The following is a 19145-nucleotide window of genomic DNA, read 5'->3' on the forward strand; positions in this document are numbered from 1 at the left end:
AGGCTGCTGGTATCACAGTGACTGATTAAGTCCTCTTTTACTTTAAAAAAAAAAAAATCAGTTTTGGTTTCACTGTCTTTTAAACAAGCAAAACAAAAACAATTGTCATTGAATGTATTAAAAAAAAAACCTTAATCCTTAAAAACAAAACAAGTCTTATAAAACTTTGTTTATTGTGAAAGGGAATTAATATTTTAATATCTTGTACTATTTTGTTTTACAGTTGCACCAAAGGTATCAATAACTGGACTTGACAAGAATTGGTACGTGGGACAAGAGAATGTAAAGTTTCTCTGTGGTGCCAAAGCCAACCCACCTGCTCGTCACTTTACATGGATCAGGTCAGTATCCACTGAAATATTCTTTGTTACCATGATAATATTGATTAGATTTTCATCCAATATGTGAGGATAGTTATTCCAACTTTTAAGATTGTAATCCATCAGTGGCAGCGATGTCAGTCAAGTAAGAGTAAGCATTAATTAACTAAGTCATATAGGCGTACAAAGTCATGTTTCATTTCATGGTCTTACTTTTTTTTTTCCTATGGCTTGTAAGATCAGTGTTTGTTGCAAATGTGTCAACTTGCTTTTTTAAATTCAGGAGACACAATTGTAATATATTGTACCCCTCAGTTATTGTGTAGTATTCAGATGGTCCTCTCAAATCTATTGAGATTTGGTTTCAGAGTGTTGGTTCAAAGTCATATAGTACTCACATGGAAAATTCAAGACTAAAATAAATCTCTATTTGAGTATATTGAAACTTGGCTGAATTTAGCACTTGTACCAGAAACGTAACAAAGCTTAAAACCTGCTGAAGTGATTATGGTAAATGGGCTGCACTTAAATAACGCTTTTCTACCTATTGGCGACTGCTTCTTATTCACCCATTCGCACTCACAATCACACACGCACTCACACACTGATGGGGGAGCTGCTATGCAGCTGGCCAACACTCACCGGGAGCAACTAAGTTGGGGTTCAGTGTCTTGCTCAAGGACACTTGGACATGTGACCAGAGGAGCCGGGGATTGAACCAACAACTGTGAGATTGGTGGACAACCGCTCTACCTTTCTGCGCCACAGTTTTTTTTATTTATTTTTGGGTATGTTGGAAGAGCTTAGCAACAAAGAACAAAAAGAAATGTTTAAGAAACTAATGTTAGTAAATGCTGCATGACAGATGAGTTTGTATTGGTCTATGTGCATACATTTACTGTATTTAAGTTTTATGCAGCTGAGAAGCTCCTGTCTATAAATTGCCTCCAGTATAACTTTGGAGTCTGGACACTTGAGCTGTTGAATGCACCACTGCACCCATCAGGAAGACTCTGTACTATAAATAAAAGATTCCAAACAGTTCATGCATCAGAGCAACACTGGACTATTGGCAGCTCTTTGTCATCATCTTGCTTTGAAAACAAGATATATGGTCTCATTGGGCTGACAATACCAGTAAAGTCTAGACAGTCAAGCTCTTTATTTTCTTTTTTTTTCCTTCTTCCCTTCATTCTTTTTTGAATTGAAACTTTGTTCACGTTGAAATCTTTTCCCCTCGACTGATGGAAGTGCATTCAGCTCAAATTATTGTAGTCATGTGACCATATAATAGTTTCAGCAGGCCAACTGAACCAATAGAGAAGTGACATCATTAAAAATCAGTGTTTATGTTTTCAAAGTTAAGTCTCTTAAAACCGTAATGAATTATATGTTGAACACATGCCTGTGTATGGTTTGCTGTGCATTGAAGTATTCATAATGTGTCATTTTTGCACAGGTTGGATGGACTGATGCCTGAGGGGGTTCAGATTTCAGACAATAGCTTTGCTTTTACACGGCCATTGGAGCACAATGACTCTGGAGTATATCGGTGTGAAGTGACGAATGACATTGGTCTTCGCAGTCACGATGTAAACCTCTGGGTACAAGGTATAATTTAACTTGATCACTTAATTTCTTTAATTTTAATTTGATGCTTTTTAACCACCTGCTTACCTTATATTCAGCACCTGAGAATTGTCGCTTTCTGTAGTAAAATCACCCTCAGTGTGATTAGCCAACAACTCAACACTTCTAGCAGAGCTAAGCCTCCTTATAAATGTTCTTTCCCAGATCTGCTTTCACACATTCCTGGCAACAGAAAAGCACAGAGTGCAGATAAAGAGTATCAGTACCAAACGTTTCCAGTTTTGTGGTTTTGGCACCATTTGATTTCTCGGATAAGGAAGAGGGTGTTTACCCCTGGTGGTTCAGCAAAGTATGCACTCAAGTAGCCCTTTTCTTTGTTTTGTTTAAGGTCAGGTTTAACAAAGGGACATAATGAAATGCGTTCACAGATTTGCAGTACACAGAAGCACGTGTTCGAACCCCATAAGATTTGTAATTCAGCGGTAATAGTTTACTATAAAATAGGATAAAGTCATTTAAGTTAATTCATATACTTTTTAAATTCTGACTAATAACTAGAGAGGAAACTTCCCAAAACCACTGGCAGGGCTGGCTCTGCATTTATTAATTTATCAAATAGTGTTGCTTGATTAATATAAATCTAACATCTCCCAGCATTGAGCTACTCCCATCTGCTTCCAATGTCTGTCTTTGCTTTGCTACTAGTTCATATTGTAAAGACAGGGCGTGGATCTTGAGAACGCTGCAACTCTTTTTGTTTTCATTTCTCCTCTGCTCCTTTTAATCCTTTTCCAAACAAAGCAACTGCTGCTTTTGGACATGTAGACAAGCAGTCACACACAGATCTTTTGAGTTCCTCACTGTTGAGAGGATAGTGCTGGAAATGCACCAGAAAATACTGTCAGGCCCCATCTGTGTACAGGCCTGGTCTGGAGCGAAAATACATCTGACATCCTGTCCAGGATGGACTTGCACTGAGCAATTATCTTGCTTCTCTTGTCAAATAGTAAGACTCGGGACCATGTAGCCTCTCACCTCCCTCCCCCATGGAGCTAGATTGAGCTGAGTTCTAGTCCCTCCCCCTTTCAGGGTTCCTAGGTGTAGCTGTTTCATGTTCCCAGTTGTCTCTTCGGCCTTGTGATTTTTGGCGGCTCGTGATCAGCTACATGGCGGCAAATGTTGATAACCTCAGTAAGTTTAAAATCTCTCACTGCAGGTTGAGATTGATGGTGACTGATGGAGAAAATTGCCAGTCTGTATGTTCACTGAACTGATCTGTCTCTATTATCTTTTCCCGTGCTTTAACTTTATCACCGATCCTTCAGGTTCACACACAGAGTATGCTTGCTAGTAATTAGATTTTCATTTTGTTAGCCAAAATTGTTATCTGAATGACAACATGATAACCTTAAACCGCCACCGTCATGATGCTTTGTAGTCAGGACTTTGACGTGCCCTTTCAGAGATCGACTAGTGCTATCAGGCTGCTCTTACCCCAGAGGCTGGTGGTCAGAATGGAGTCACTTATCCTGACCTTGAGCTTCACTCAGCTCTTTTCTCTCCTGCTCTGGCTACTATCACAAATGCTGCTGGAGCATAAATCGGCTACAGGAACCACACATTGATCACATTGTCTCATCTTCTCAAATGACTTTCCCACAGCAGGTTTTAGAAAGAACAGGGGTGTAGAGCAAATCACACTGACTGAAGATGCTCATGAGTGCATGTCCTTTGTCCTCCTATCCCTCTCTGTCTCTCTCTCATCTTCACACACACAATGGCATTTAGCACTTAACCTCTTTATGCCCCTCTCATCGCCTCCTTTTTGCTCTGAAGCACAGCTTTCAACAGATCTTTGGTCTCAGGAGAGGCATGTCTCTGCTCCGACATAGCACAGTGTTGTGATAAATTAAAAACCATTCTCACTAGTTTTGTCAGTTGTTACAGGACATAAAGTTTAATCTTTCTTCTCTTCAGTGTTATGACTTCTCACTCCATCTACCGTTCCTCCTCAATTTAAATCTTTTCATCACATGTTCACACTGCAGATCTTCCCCCCACCACGGCAGCCCCCAGCACAACTGCATCCCTTCTTCAAGATGCCTCCGGAACCGGTACTGCTGTGGACCAGAGGAAAGCACCGTTCACCTCTCCAACTCAGGCATCCTTAACTGCAAGCCGCGTGGGGACTATAGTTGGTGGGGCAGTTGGTGGAGTCCTCTTCCTGATCCTCTTGCTGATCCTGGGTGCGGCATGCTTTATGCGCCAGCGCAGAACCTTCCGAGGGGACTACTACACAAAACAGTACGTAGGACCTTCTGACATGCAAAAGGAGTCTCAGCTAGATGTGCTGCAGCCTCATGAGCTGCAGGAGGTCTACGGGGACAAGACGAGCAAAGGCAGCCAGGATCTGAAACCCAAACTTGGTGGAGATATCATTTACCCTGACTACACCCCTGAACAAAAGGATAGGGACGACTGGCCTGACAGGGGGAACTCCCACAGGGGTCTCAAGGAGGGAAACTACTACCCCGACTACTACAACACCCAAAATATGCATCCTTGTGGGCCTCCCATGCACAGCACCATAGCGAATAACGGCTCCCCCTACCTCCCGGAGGACTGTTACGACAATGGCACAGATGGCGACTACGTGTCCCACATGGACGGTTCTGTGATCTCACGTAGGGAGTGGTATGTTTGAGGAAGGGAGAAAAGAAAAAAAATGGACAAATAAATAATAAAATAATTTAACAAGTGAACAGATATTTCATTAAAGTTTCGGTCATTTTGGTTGAGAGATTAATAATAATTTCTCAGCTCAGTTTCACAATGAGCTCTTTGAACAATACTGCTCTGCCTTGATTGTAACCACTTAACCTTAAGGACATGTTTGCGGATTGTATTAGTGTGTTGTAGCTTTTCAAATAGCTACAAGTTTGCTGATGCCCCAGTGATCTTCTCTATGTTGGCTGAAGAGGCTCTGGCATACAGTGAAGTTTCAACTGATGTGAATGAGGTTTTGTATTCGGTATGTTTGCTTTGAACACAGGTCAGGTGTTCAGACCCTTGTAGGTGAAGCATTTATATTCCTGACTGACTGAGCTCTGCTTCCATAAAACCTCTTCTTTGGCATTTTTTAAGTGGTATTGATAGTTAACAGTATTTTCTTAACCTTAAAATTGTTCAACACGGCCACAACCAGTATTGAAAGCAAATTGTACAGCATGACTTTTTTTTTTTAATTAAATATATCAAGTTAAAGGGAAAGTCAAAATATTAAAAGGGAGAATTACAGAGGGAAAGAAGGCTGATGTTATAGTAGTACATCACAGAAAACACTGCCCCTCATAAAGGTCAAGTTCTATAGCTTTCGCATTAGAAGGCAACTTTTGAGTGTATCACCTGGTCCCCTGACCGAGGGAAGTCACTACCGGTGATAGTACTTTTAGTTTAAGCTTCAGTTTACTAGTTTTACAGAGAACCTGAGAGCTTGAGTATCCACTTTGTGAGAAGTACAAGAGGGACTACTGCTGCATATGCTCACAATGCCGCAAAACAAACTTGCTTTTGATAAATAATGTGTCAAAAATAATTGCATCATTGCATTGCACACAATGGAAGGTAGCGTTCCACACAACAGCAGGGCACCACAAAGTAAAGTTGCGGAGGAACATAGTAAACGTCAATGCATTTTTGATAAGAAATTACAGTGACTACCAACCATAAAGAAAAACTATTTTGTGTTTTGTTGTGGATCCTTCAAAATAAAAGCTAATTCTTATTTCACCAGAGCTTTAAATGTGAAACGGCAGCAGTAGGAAATATTCGGCTTGCATCAAAAGTAATTTACCGCACCTCTAAGACGAGGTAAATTATTATGGATTATATGCACACATCTTTTTACCTGTGAACCCCTTATGCTTAGGTAGTCAGTCTGATTCTGGATTGGAAATTGCAGACTCTGCCACTACTTGTAGTAATTATAGAGAGATAATTACTGAGTAATAAAATGGCTACCAAAGGGAGGAAAAATCAAACCATAAATGGCCTTAAAAAACATTTTCTGAAAATATTAGGGATAATACCTTCAATCACATACACTATTGCCAGTATTTAAATATGTTCATGCAGTTAGATTATTTCAGAGCAAATGCACAGCTCCTTTATTACAGTTGTCAGCAAACATCAAAGGACGCCAAGCAGGCCTCGGCCTAATCCACTTAGAAATGATAACAGGCTGCATTGCCGTCTTTTCCATTTTTCCTCCTTTGTATCCTCTGATTTTAGTCTGCAAGGCTAACACCCTATTGGTCATTATAGTTTTTATTTAAACATGAGATCAAAGAAATCTGTTATAAATACCAGATGTGACTGTAACAGCTGTCATCATCTGACGTTATGTGGCTCCATAAACCACCCAACATATTCGCTGCACCCACTCGACACAGTCATCATTCATGATGGTAAATAAGCAAAATACTTTTTGAGGGGAAAAAAACTGAAAAGAAGCAATAAACTTATCCTTCAGCTTTAGTCTGTATGTGTTTGAAGTGTGATTATTCTAATACCTTGGAAACTGTGTAAGCGGTTGATCACAGAACAGGCTGTAATGTTGGGGTTTGGCTCCTCAGCAGCTCCTCTGAGGATACACAGTGATCGTGGAAACGAAATTTAATCCGCGATTGAAAAAAATGGGTTTAAAACTATCTAGGTTAGAGCTGTATGTGTAATAGCTCTCTGAGGAATTATTTTCCCCCCTTTTCTACAAACAACCGACCCAGTGAAAGTTGAAACAAAAAGTTGACATAATCAGTGATCTCATTTCTCACAGCTTCAGTTGACCTTGCACTTCTTTTGTGTTTTTTTTTTTTGTATTTTTTTTTTTTCCCTCAAGAATGATACATGGATTAAAGTGGCCTCTGCAAAGCCTCACATTAAAGGGAAAACTACCCTTTTTGGAAAGATCCTCTATTTAGTCATTCGGGGTATGTTGCCAGACTAAGGAACCATATATGTGTATGAGATCAGGTCAGGAAGGTTTGGTAAATTTTGAGGTCTCCTTTCTCTCTTACTAGGGATTTATAGATGGTGGGTGCACATTATCTCTCTTTTTTTTTTTTTTCTTTTTTTATTCTCTCCACCCTCATTTTACATGCCAGGGCTCTGGTTGAAGGTTTAGATGTCTTTGAATAAACCGCATAAATCTCTGTATTTTTGTATTTTTTATTTTTTTTCTCTTCTCACTTTTATCGTCACACACATGCACCCGTGCCACGGCACATCTGCCGCCGCTGCCCACATTCAAAGGGCAGTCCACCTCAAACTGCAAGCTTTTTAATTAACTTTTCAATTTCTTTCATTGCATTTGTCTATGATATATTTACAACCGATTCATAGCTATCGGCTTGTTCTTTAGTAAAGTGATTCTACGCTAACTCCAGTTTCAGCTTCAACTGTAAAGACTTTGACGAGCGAAACGAGCTGGAGCAATGAATGTCAACTGGTTGCATGTAAATTAAGTTATTCGCTGTCTTCTATGTTCATCATTTCTCATTAATCTTTGTATAGATGTACATAACACTGATAAGTTAGTGTAGTATTATCTCAGTTTGACTCACATTTATGTACAGTTTCTTCTGGACTCCCCTACTGAATAGTTGGTGCCTTGGGCTGAGTGATGCACAGAAACTTTAAACAAATGGCAATTACTAAAAGAATTCATGTAAAGGCAGGCTGACTGGTCTGTTGATATGTCTTCCATTTTAACATCACAGGATTTGCAGTTATATCACTAAATCGGAAGTAGACAAAAGGTTGCTTTTCATGCCTTATACACTTTGGAAGGACAAACGTAACGAGTTAGTTACTGAGAAAACTGTAATAAGTAAAAGTTCACTGGGAATTTAGGCAAGCCAGGTTCATAGAAAATATTATTGTCTTGTAAATAAGCTGGCTGTTTTTTATTATTGAAAAAATATTTTTTGTATGAGGTATTATTTTATCTGAGGAGCGCTTGTTTCATGATGAGTGCGAGCCTGTTGTCACTGCATTTTTGTATTTGTTCTCCAGAGTTTCTGACAAATTATTTTGTATGCTGTTCTGTCAATGATTTATGTGTCATGGGAATCAGAGATGGAAGCGTAGTTGTATTTTTTATTTTATTTTCTCTGTTTGCAATAAAGAGCAGCATTATTGCAACAAATGTGTCCTGGGATTCTGCGTTCAGACTGGAGGATTTAAATTTTTCTAAATAAAGTTTTTTTTTCTTGCATCAGTTTTTATTAAGTCTGTGTCATTTGGTACAGTATTTTAATTGCTCTCAGTGTAGAGCTTAGTGAATAGATACAGAAAGAAAACTACAAAGACTCCTTTTCCTCATAATTGAGCCAGACATCATTGTTTTAAAGGAAACGTGTTTTTTGTAAACCGGTGTTGTCAGTGTCATGTTTCTACATTTCCTCTTACCACATTACATACTCATTCAACTTTTGCAGAAGTGCAGTTGTAACAGTTGTTTATTCTTGACCTTGGTAACAGTAGCTGTTAGAAGTGTAAAAAAGAACAACAGACATTCAGAATCATTCGCTTTTCCTCTCATCTGCCATCTGACTGTGTGAAAAAAAGCTGTAAAGCTTAGTGAGACTGAAGTGTTTTTGTCCACTGGTGTTTCCAGAGTCAGGAATAACAGATATGCTGCCTCAACAACAAGAAAATCACCCACTTCCACAGATAAAATGAGGAAGACCATCCCACTTCCCCAGAAGCTCCAGAGTGGCTACAACAGCCACACACGATGAGTTTAGGGCTGAATAATTAGTTGCTTAACTTGAAGTTGACTTTGTAGTTTTCTTCTCAAGCTTCTGGCCACTGTCTCCGTAGGAACAAAGCAAACTCCTTCCACTGCTCGAGGAATAGGGATGTGGCAGAAAGCCATGGAACTAGCGAGTGGATTATTAGTTATTCTTTTGGCGTTTTACCATTACTGCATGGCAACAGTTGAGATGCAGGCAGGAAACATGGGAGACAGAAGGGTTGACATAAAACAAAAGTCTGTGGTTGTAGTGAATGTTTCATCTAGTGCTTCTTCATACTCCAGTGGGACAGAATAATACACATTTATATTGTTAATCGATTTTTTTATTTGTAATGTACAATGTTTTCTGGGGCATGTTTTCCGTATATTTGTTTTTGTGTTGTTCGGTGTGATTTCTTGATAATGTTGACTGAGGCCTCTGTTAGATTGGCCCATAAAGTTAATGGTCCTGATTTGTAGTGCACGTCCGAGTTGGTCTAAATACCATTCAAGAAAGCTTTTTTTCTTTTTGAATGCATCAGACTTTAGTGGCGTTTCCTGTCATTTCCAGCCAAACCATCGTGGAGAGTTTTGCATGTGATGATGTAGTTTTGTAGGAAAGCACGTTTTTACTATTATTTTAAATGCAAACAGTCAACTTCATGTCCAGAAGATATTTAATCAGCTCCACCACAGAGGTCTTTCTTGCCTTTTTGTCTCCATATTCTGTCAAGTTATCTTTGAAATTTGGACTGTTGCACAAACAGAACAAGCGAACTGTAAGCTGTAAATATGGACAACTGGACCTGGAAACTTGAATACATAGATGCTTTTCCCCTTAATAAGTCATTTAAACCACTGGCCATCAGTCTCTGTCACCTGCAGCCATTTCTACTGTCCACACCTGTGATAGTCACTAACTGACCCGTTTCATGCAACTCTCCATCCTGTCCAACTCATCACCCTCTTCATCAACGGTTCACGGAGTGAAGCAAGCAAGGCCTCTCGGTTTGTCGTCACACCTGCATTTAATGGAGGGCAGCTGAGCACCCACAATTCCTTCATGCCACCCATCAGTTTTCAGAGAATAATGTGCATCCTGAAATACTGTAAACACCACAAACTGAAATTGTGCCCTCAAAACATTTACGGAGGAATTTACAAGGGCACCCCTAATCCGGGCCCTCCTACTCTAAGTGCCTGTGTTTAATCCCCGGCGTTAACCTGGCTTTGCAGGTGGCACAAACACTATCAATATGTGTTGTTTAGCTAAGTGACAATTGTCCCCTCTGGGTCCAGATTAAGACCAGTAGGGGAAACCAGATACCTAATCCTCTCCGGCATGCTGGACAGAAATCTCTCTTCTTGGACTTCACTTTCATCACTTCATCTTCCGCGTCGCCCCAGCCCAAAAGCAGTCACTCTATTATCACTGTGTTGCCTGGCTGGGATAACCCCAACCTAATCCATCACTGCTACAACTGCATGTTTGTGCAGGCAGTGTGGGTAAATAATGCTGCTTTGGTGGGCTTGGGTTACCTCTCCTGTTTCGTTTCTGAAGTTTTTGGCAGATGGCTTCGAGGGGGCCTTTTTTTTTCACACTTAATGAATCCGTCAGCAAATGTGTTCAGTTGTGTTACCTCGTAAAACAGCAGCGTGTCCTTTCAACATTCCACCTAAAGAAGCCATTTCAGCAGCACATGTTAACCTTTAGAAAATAGTCTTGTTAAATGTCTGTTTTCTGCTTTCTGCCGGTGTCTAGATTTATTAATTCAGACTGAAGGGAACACTTCTAATTTGTGCTCCGACCCTCCTCCTCCACTCCCAAACACTGATTATTAGCTAATGAGCACGGCGCGCAGCTCCGGGAAGCTCACATCAAAGGCCACAGCTGACTGAGCTGAACAGACAAATTGTTTAAGGTCATGGGTTTGGAAATAATGAAATGCTGGGAGAGTGCAAAGCAGTTACAACAAAAATGTTGTCACATGGGCTGCAGTCTCAGCGGCCCTCTCTCAGTGTGAAGTGTGTGAGGCTTCAGGGCAGCAGACACCTGTGGCTGAGACAGTGGCAACAAGCACCGGCAGGGAAAAACCTCATGAAAACCAGTTGTGCCTGTCAGTTATAGGCGCTGGATTTGTTGTGTAATCTTTCAACAAAATCATCTCAGAGGAAGGAACATTGAATTTACAAATTAATATCTTTGATAGTAGATTAGTAACAATTTGTATGTTGAAGGTGTCATTTGAAGTGATGGACCAACAGAGAATAAATCATCAGTTAGTGTGCGGCTTTGGTTTCCAACCTGCAACTTCACTGTTTTGCTTCTCTCTCACTGCTCACAAACTGCATTGTTTTCATTGTTTTCAACCACAGCAAAAAGTTCCTAAACCCAACTGTCCAGCCTCAACACATAGCAGCAAAGTGTTGAACACAGTGGAGCATTTAAGCACCACGCGTTTTTTTGTTTTTTTTAAGGAGTTGGTAGAAGCCAAAACAGAGCTAAAAATAGAATATTGGACAGAATTGTACTCTGCACATAGCAAACAAAGACCTTCTCATGACTCAAGCAGTAGGGAGCTGCACCACAGAAAGCATCCAGCAGCGTGGCCTCACGTGCAGAAAAGTTCTGGTTCGACTTTTCTCTAAAGCAACACGTCATCTAACAGAATTTGTTCTTGAGATTTCTTAGCCATGTTTCAAATCGGTTTCCCCCAGAAGCACATGTACGTAACAAAAGGCTGCAGACAGGACAAGTAACTGAGTGATCGGCTGAATGAAAGGAGAAATCATTATTGGAGCGATGCAACCTTGTTTTTAAATCAAACTCTTCCATAAGTCGTGTTTTGGCATCTAATAAGCTTCAAACATGTCCAGTCCAGGTGAACGTCCTACATCATATTTCATTGTCTTTTCAGTACATGGAACAACACACTGTGTCATTCTAATGTTTGAATGCAGCGTTATCGTCGTCAGGCTGGTCCTGAAGTGATTCTCTCTAACTGCAGCATGTGTCAATATGCAAAACTGTTTTAAAAAGTGATAAGATGTCATTGTTGTGTTTCTGCCGCTCCCACATTCCTCAAGTGCTCCCAAAAATGTATTTGAACATCTTCTATTTAATGGTGACAGCTAGGCTAAATCAAATTAGTGAGTAATGAAGAGAAGTAGCTGAAAGAAGTCAACACAGCCAGTGATTAACTCAAAACACAAGTTCAACAACACAAACCCAAGAAATTACAGGAAAAAAGTACAGTTGTTTTGGAGGAAACATTGCAGCATAAATCTGGAAAAAGCCTGCGGCCTCTGGTCTTTGTGTGTTTGTAGACTGCTACTGTTTCACTCTGCTTTTGTGATTTACAGGCCACAAGTGTAGCTTTTCATTGTGATGTACAATGGAACATTTAAATGACGCAGTATATCACATACCACCAACAGGGAAGACAGAGTATGTACTGTACACTCCCAGTCATCTGCTTGGAGCTGCAGTGTAATTCTCTGAAAACCTTTCCTGCAGATTTTTCCATCACTTGCCAGAAAGCAAGGGATTAAAAACACTCTGTCGATAAAAAGGCGACATAGATAAGTGGTGCTTAGCTGAATTATGACACATTTCGAAAGTTGGACCTGCTTGCAGTAAGATGCGGGGGACACCTCTGACACCCTCTTTGTGCAGCGACTCCTCTAAGAGCAAAAGCAAAGACAATGAAGGTTTTCATGGATGAGCCACATTGTTACTGTCGATTCAAAGATCAGATCCCGTGTGCCGTTCCCAGCCTGCTCTGCCACGATGGAAAAGCCTGCTGCTCTGAACTGCTGTGAGACTACGTTTCTCTCTGCTGACTCAGAGAGTTTTCCAGAGACGGTTTAAAGAAAAGTACTGAGAGCAGCATATCTTATTCCACAATATGAAATTAAACAGGGATGATAGAGTGGTTTTCTCTGGGGCCTAATACATAAAGTATAAACACACAGATTGGGTCGTGACGAAGGTAAGAAAATCTCCATAGGATCGTTCTTCCTTCTGGCAGGCTGAACAGGCACCTTTAATAACAAAACCGTGCACATTTTCGAGTGCAAGGGGCAGACAGTTACGTGGTTTTCGAGTTTTCTTATGGATCACCCTCTAATTGGGCTCACGGCATGCTACAGGCTCTGATCAGAATGGGTGGGCTGCCATCTTACTGGGCTGTGACAGACGAGACCCCACATCCCTCTGCATTGTTCTGCAGTGCTGGAGCAGACATAATCTCCATTGAATTTTAATCCCAGCAAAACAATGCCAGGTTCCCTGGGAAATGTCCATAGGGTTTATTAAAGGAAACAACAACACAATTGAACGGAGCAGACTGAAATGCAACAAGGAATGATGCCCTTTCTGTGCATTGCATTGCGAGTCTACAGCAGAGCATGGATCAGGCTGCATTTTTCTGTCTGATTCCTACCCTGAGCCCGGGTTCAGTTTCTGCACGTTTCTTCTAGTAGCACTTAACCAGAAGCGACATAGTCGCTGTAGGCTCGTTGTTTTAGTGTAAATAGCATTTTAAATTAGAACAAAGGAGAAGCGTAGAAACATAACGCCTCTTATCCTGGTCTACTCGACCAACCGGTATGAATCTCATGTTGGCGCAAGAGCAAAAGTCAACAGGTCAAACAAGCATTTATCTTCGAGGGACCATGCATGTCCTCACAATACTTCATGAGACCCCATCAAATGGTTGTTGAAATGGAGATATTTCAGCCTCAAGGCTCTGCAAACATAGCTGTCCCTGCTGCTGTGACTTAAAATTGACTTAAGTATTCCACCATCCATCACTTTCAGGGACTTCTGTCCGTCTGCTCCTCTCTGTGGGTATTTTTAGTGGTTAAGCTATGTTTCCCTCACCTGCCTGCATCTGTCAGTCTGCGACTTCTAAGAAGCAGCATCTAATCCGGCTGAGCAGACACACACACACACACACACACACACACACACACCGCTCCCCCTGCATGTGTCCTAGGAACAGTTGGTCCTGGTGCTGTGGATGCAGTCTGACAGCAGGGACAGGCCGGCCACTCTGCGCTCTGCCACGGCCAGTGACGGCACCCGTCATGTGACTGCTGTTTGCAGCGAGCACACCACCACCAGAGGAACAGATGATCATAAAACCTCACCTCACATTATCGTGACAAGCTTATTATGAATCAGGGAGCTATTTCCTGTTTTAACTGTTTTTTATCCTTTAGCTCTGATTTCTGTTTGCTGCCTTCAATTTCCAGTCTTCCTGAAGTCCTTTATCTAACATGGAGGCTTTTCCTGAGTGGGCCTGATGAGCCTGTCATGCTCAGCTGTTTGGCTGGAAGATGAATCAGCAGGGCCTGGGCTGACAGTCACAACATGTGCTTTTTTTTTTTTTTTTTTACTACAACAACAACATCAGCAGAGCTTTAAAGCTTTATAGCCCTGATTTAGTGGGGTGGAGAGAGCATCCACATCTCTGCAGACAGACTGCTCCATTATAACACTATAACCTAATCTTCATATTTATGTTAGATACATTTATTAAAGCTGTTCCTGCTTCACTTTACTCTCCTTGGTATCGCACTCTCATGATTGTTTCCATTGGATGGTTTTGTATTTTTGTCTTGGGTTGTATTTTAAATACAAACACAAAAGACTGAGCGGTTCCCATGTACTGTTAATGATTTATCAATAGATAATAGAAATAGATAAATAGAAATTTGTCATCATTTTATGCACTATTAAAATCCCTGTGTCAACAAAACTAAGTCCAGCTTTACAAAAGTGACATTAAAATTAAATCTTAGATTACAGTTTTAAAACTTTTGTATTTTTAATTTATTTTGTGTTTATAGGATGTTTAATGTGTGTTTATGAAGTTAGTTGCCTTTAATAATCATAGACATTTTTCTTTGCCTTTTTATTATTTTTAAACAAACCACACACTGTGTCACTGTGTCTCTGTGTGTGTGTGTGTGTGTGTGTGTGTGTGTGTGTGTGATGTAATATGTTTATGCGTCATTTATTTGCCACAAACGTTTTAATACCTGGTATGTACAAATGACAGAGAGACATCTTTATATTTAATAAAATCCATTTGATGTATTTCATTTTTAAACATTTCGAACTGACAGATTATCTTAAAACATTTTTGATTCATTATAAGTAGGAAGTCACACAATAAAACACAATCAAACTGGGCTAAACTAACTACATTTAATGGTCCAAAAACACTTCAACACATTGATCATTCTTAAAAAACACTGCAGCAGGAAGGAAACAGCATGTATCCTTTCCTCTAATTGTCTTGGACTTCCTTTCCCTTTTTACAGGACTTTCCTGGCTGCCCACTTCCTAATCATCTGAGCTGTGTTCTACTATATGAAGGCGTTTTTGGCTTAATTAAACACAACCTCGATCATGTACAGAAGCAGCCATGACAAAAGCAAAGAGAGACAAAAGAAGGAGAAGAACTCCATTCTTCTAACACAACAGAAGTGTGTGCTGTGGGGGAGTCGAGGACGAGGTGAAGCACTGCTCACGTCAAATCCAATGTATTACTTGTAACAGGGAAGGTTTGGGGGTGGGGGGGGGGCAGTGGGAGGCCCATTTAGGAGCCTTTAAAGTTGACCAGCGTGAAGTCTTAATTACTGAGGCTTAACACTGGCCAGTGCTGTGTTCACGCTGCGATGGTCAGGAGTTGGAGGCTGCTGCTGAGGAAGGCGAGAAGTAGAAATTCCACCATGTGGCAGCAGGAGGGAAAGTAACGGCTGATTCAATTTCATTTCATTTCTGGATTGTTAGATAAAAGCAGCTGCTGCCTCCTGATGTTCACCAGTTGGTGTAAAGATGAAATGAATTTCAAACAAATCAAACTTTTTTCCACCCTTTTATTCCACCTCGACTCGAACCTTCAGACACACTCCGGTTTATTGGCCGTAATGATCCTAGGCTGCTCCCCACTGACAAATTGCCTGTTAATCTTTTCTGCACAAAGGAAGGGGTTGAGGATGAGAATAAGAAAATACATGCCGACCTTTTACTTCATTTATTCCAGCATAACATTCAGCTTACCCTCACGTGTTGGTGGAAATTATGAATGTGACTTGTATTTATTTAAAGAAACCGCCTCGAGTTTTGCTATCTGCAGTATGTCTCTGTGATAAGCTGGTGACCTGTCCAAGGTGTTTCCTGTATTTGTCGCGTGACAGCTGGGAAAACCTCCTGTGACCCTCAAATGAACACGTGGTTCAGAGAGATAAATAGTAACATATAATAATATGTTGTAGTATTTTTACTCACAATTTTTAAAAATGTCACTATTTTGAGTCAACCAAAAAGTAAACAAAGACACGTAAGCACCAGAGTTAGGTTTAGGCATTAAATAAAGGTGGTTATGGTTAGTGAACAAGTAGCGGTTTGCCTTAAAAATGCTGCATCCTTAACGTCACATCATGTGTCACGTGACGCACATCATGTGACTGTTCAATGACTAACGCTCTTTAATTGTGTTCATGTACAACGTCCAAGTGTTTACTGTCTTCCTCTCCATGAGCCAAGGAAACTATTAGAAAACTGTTGAGGTTTGCTCCGTACTGATAGATTCCCCTTTTTGACATTTGAGCGTCTGCACCTCAGAAAGTTGCCTCATAAAAAGGAGATTAAAATTGAAGCCACCTCCATTTATTATGTCAGTAAAATGTAGCAATCAAGAGCCACGTTACCACTGATACTTCTAGTACATTTTGCCTTCTTTTGTCTTTTTCTTATAACAGAGCATATTTTTACATTGGGGTATTTGTTCCTAAAAACTAATCTGAGTACTTTTTTCCTTCACGTCACACGAGACAAATTTAAACTGCATAAAAATAATGATTCACAAAATAGTCAAGTCTCTCAGGTCCCACTTTTCTTAATGTGAAGGTTTAAAATTAATTGTGTGCAACTATTGTATGTGTTCGCTTCTCTTTCCTGCCATTTTTGGCTGTGTCTCTCTTGTAAAGCACATAATGTATGTCAGGAAATTCCCTGGTTAAATAAAGGATAAATAAATATCCCCCAAATTCCTGTGTTACTTATTATTTTGGGTGTTTGTGTGTGTATGTGTTGTCATTATTTATTATTGGAGCAGTATTTTATTAAAAAAAGCTTCATTACAAGTAAACAATTCTCACCTGACTTGAACTCCACATCATTCTGCATAGTCAGGGCTCTTTGTTCCTAATTAGCTGAATATCCGGACGTCTCCTGGGGTAATATCAGAACAGATGTCACGGGACACTCTTCCTTTGCCCGTAGTACATGTTTGTTCTTGTATAAAACTCTCCCCAGGCTGTGTTACCTTTAGAGGTCATGCATTGGCCCTTCGGCAGCTGTGAGGATCAGAGGTCTGGTAGCTCTGACGATACACGTTGATTTCTGCCAACTAATAATCCCACAGTAAAGCTGTCTGGGCCCTGTGTCTGGCTCCACTAAGACCAACTTTACTCTCAAAAATGTCCCAATCCCAGTGTTATTAAGTGCAATGTAAATCTCAAAATAAATGTTTAGTGTTTTTTCCCTTCCAAAATCTGATATGTCATTAAACAGCTATTGGACAGCAGAGAACTCAGTAATTCTATACATAGTGAGAGTTATATGTTGTCATAATGAGGGAGTGCATCTCGACAAATCCAAGACACCAGCAGGGACAGAGGTCGCTGCAGTCTGGTCAGGCTGTGTTTACATTGGCGAAGGAGTTACAGCTTTGGGCAGAAAATGTCTCTCTGGGTTTAGACATTATCTCACAGTTGGTTTTGGTCAACGTTTCAAAGCAAACAAAGTGGCCTGCGCACTATCCTCTGCTGTCTTTCGCGTTGTTTTTTATAGATGAATCCTGGCTTACGTGGATAGTAATTAATTAAACCGTGTCGGATGTAATTGTCCATTTCTTTTTCTCAGTGAGCTTTTGACAGAAGACGTTCCACTTTTTTGAAGAAGCCACAAAACCCATGAATGCAAACCACAGTCAAACCCGGAAGAACTTTTATTTTTTTTCCGGGCACTTGGGCGACCTTTCAGGATCCTATTTGCAAACAGTGGCTTATTTACAGATTACGTAAGAGCAGCATTGTCCTTCATTTGGAGTCATGTTTGTGGCCTTCTTGAGCCTTTCTTTTAGGTCTTCAGCTTTAGCATTTTACATCATGAGCCAGGTTCTGATTGTGTGCAACAAACAGTGTGAAACACAGAGCATTACATGCCCTCAATGTTTCACAGCTAAGAATTTTACATGTTTACCACACAAAACCATTTAACTCAAATCCATACATAGGAACTTGATGCTGGTGCTAGAAAGACGATGAGCACAAGTCAGAGTATGAATGTTTACATGTGTCACTGTTGTATTGGGATGGTCACTGATGTATTGTGATGGTCACCAAAGTGCTTGACAAACGTATTTGACTTTCATGACTTCCAATCCTAAAAAACAAAAGCTACATTCCTATGTAAATCTGCACCAACACACATCCCTCAATACAAAAAAATGTGAAACCTAAAGATCTATTTCATGCACTGTAGCCTGAGTCACTGAAACCCAACCTTCAGGTATCGGCTGTACGATGACCCTCTCATCATGACATGGAGTCTAATTATAAACAAGAACAGAGGGTCATTTAAGGTAAACGTGAGGGATATAGTTCCATGTAAAAGCAGCTGTAATTATGTCCAAAGTTCGTCTAATAACATGTCAGCTTAGCATCTTGTTTTTACAGCAACTATATCATCCACCTACTATACATCTGGGTTTGGACAATTACATGTATCAGCTCAGGACTAAAATATTAAAATGGACTTTTTTACAAAAAACATATATGGTGAAACACATTGCTCCAGATAGTTGAGATTGATTGTCTTTGGGCTTTTCAGGCGTTTAAAATCTATTTAAGAGCATATTGAACTGATTCCCTGGGCATCACCAGCAGCATAATCACTTTACATTAAATGCTGAGTCAGTGTGGTTGAGATGAAGGTCAGGCTGCGTGTCACTGGCAGAGGCTGCAGTCACTCAGGGACAATGAAGACAGCTCCTGGATGAAAAGACTCATCTGAAGCCGTGTCTGTCGGTAACTCTGAGCAGTTTGTCCGGTTAGTGACCAGAACTGTGGGAATTCCTCTTTAGACTCTGTTGTCATTGTGTGGAAACCTGTGTTAACATGCGCAGCCCTGTAGCAGCAGTGCAGAGTCCTGCAGGAATGCAGAGGCTGAACGGTCACTGCATACACAAGAGGCGCCACAGGGATTTCTGACATCCCACATCCTCTGGTTGTACGTGTGTGTGTACGTGTGTGTGAGTGGTTCAAAATTACATATACACCAGTTTATAATAATAAAGAAATGATTTAACGTATTCAAGCTTTCATCTGAGGAATAGTGCCAACAATTTAACAACAACGTG

General features: G+C 40.5%; 1 protein-coding gene across 3 annotated transcripts in view; it reads left to right on the forward strand.

Moving 5' to 3' along the window:
* nectin3a (nectin cell adhesion molecule 3a) overlaps positions 1 to 8187 on the forward strand; it is a 30766-nt gene extending 22579 nt beyond the window's left edge. For all 3 annotated transcript variants that reach the window (XM_067507758.1, XM_067507760.1, XM_067507759.1), the window contains 3 exons: positions 224 to 341; positions 1780 to 1931; positions 3959 to 8187. In XM_067507758.1, the coding sequence (XP_067363859.1) occupies positions 224 to 341; positions 1780 to 1931; positions 3959 to 4614 (926 nt within the window). In that variant the 3' untranslated portion in view covers positions 4615 to 8187. The remainder of the gene's footprint in view (positions 1 to 223; positions 342 to 1779; positions 1932 to 3958) is intronic.
* Positions 8188 to 19145: the final 10958 nt, after the last annotated feature.

Source organism: Channa argus, chromosome 6 (genome assembly GCF_033026475.1).
Source record: "Channa argus isolate prfri chromosome 6, Channa argus male v1.0, whole genome shotgun sequence".
Classification (NCBI taxonomy): domain Eukaryota; kingdom Metazoa; phylum Chordata; class Actinopteri; order Anabantiformes; family Channidae; genus Channa; species Channa argus.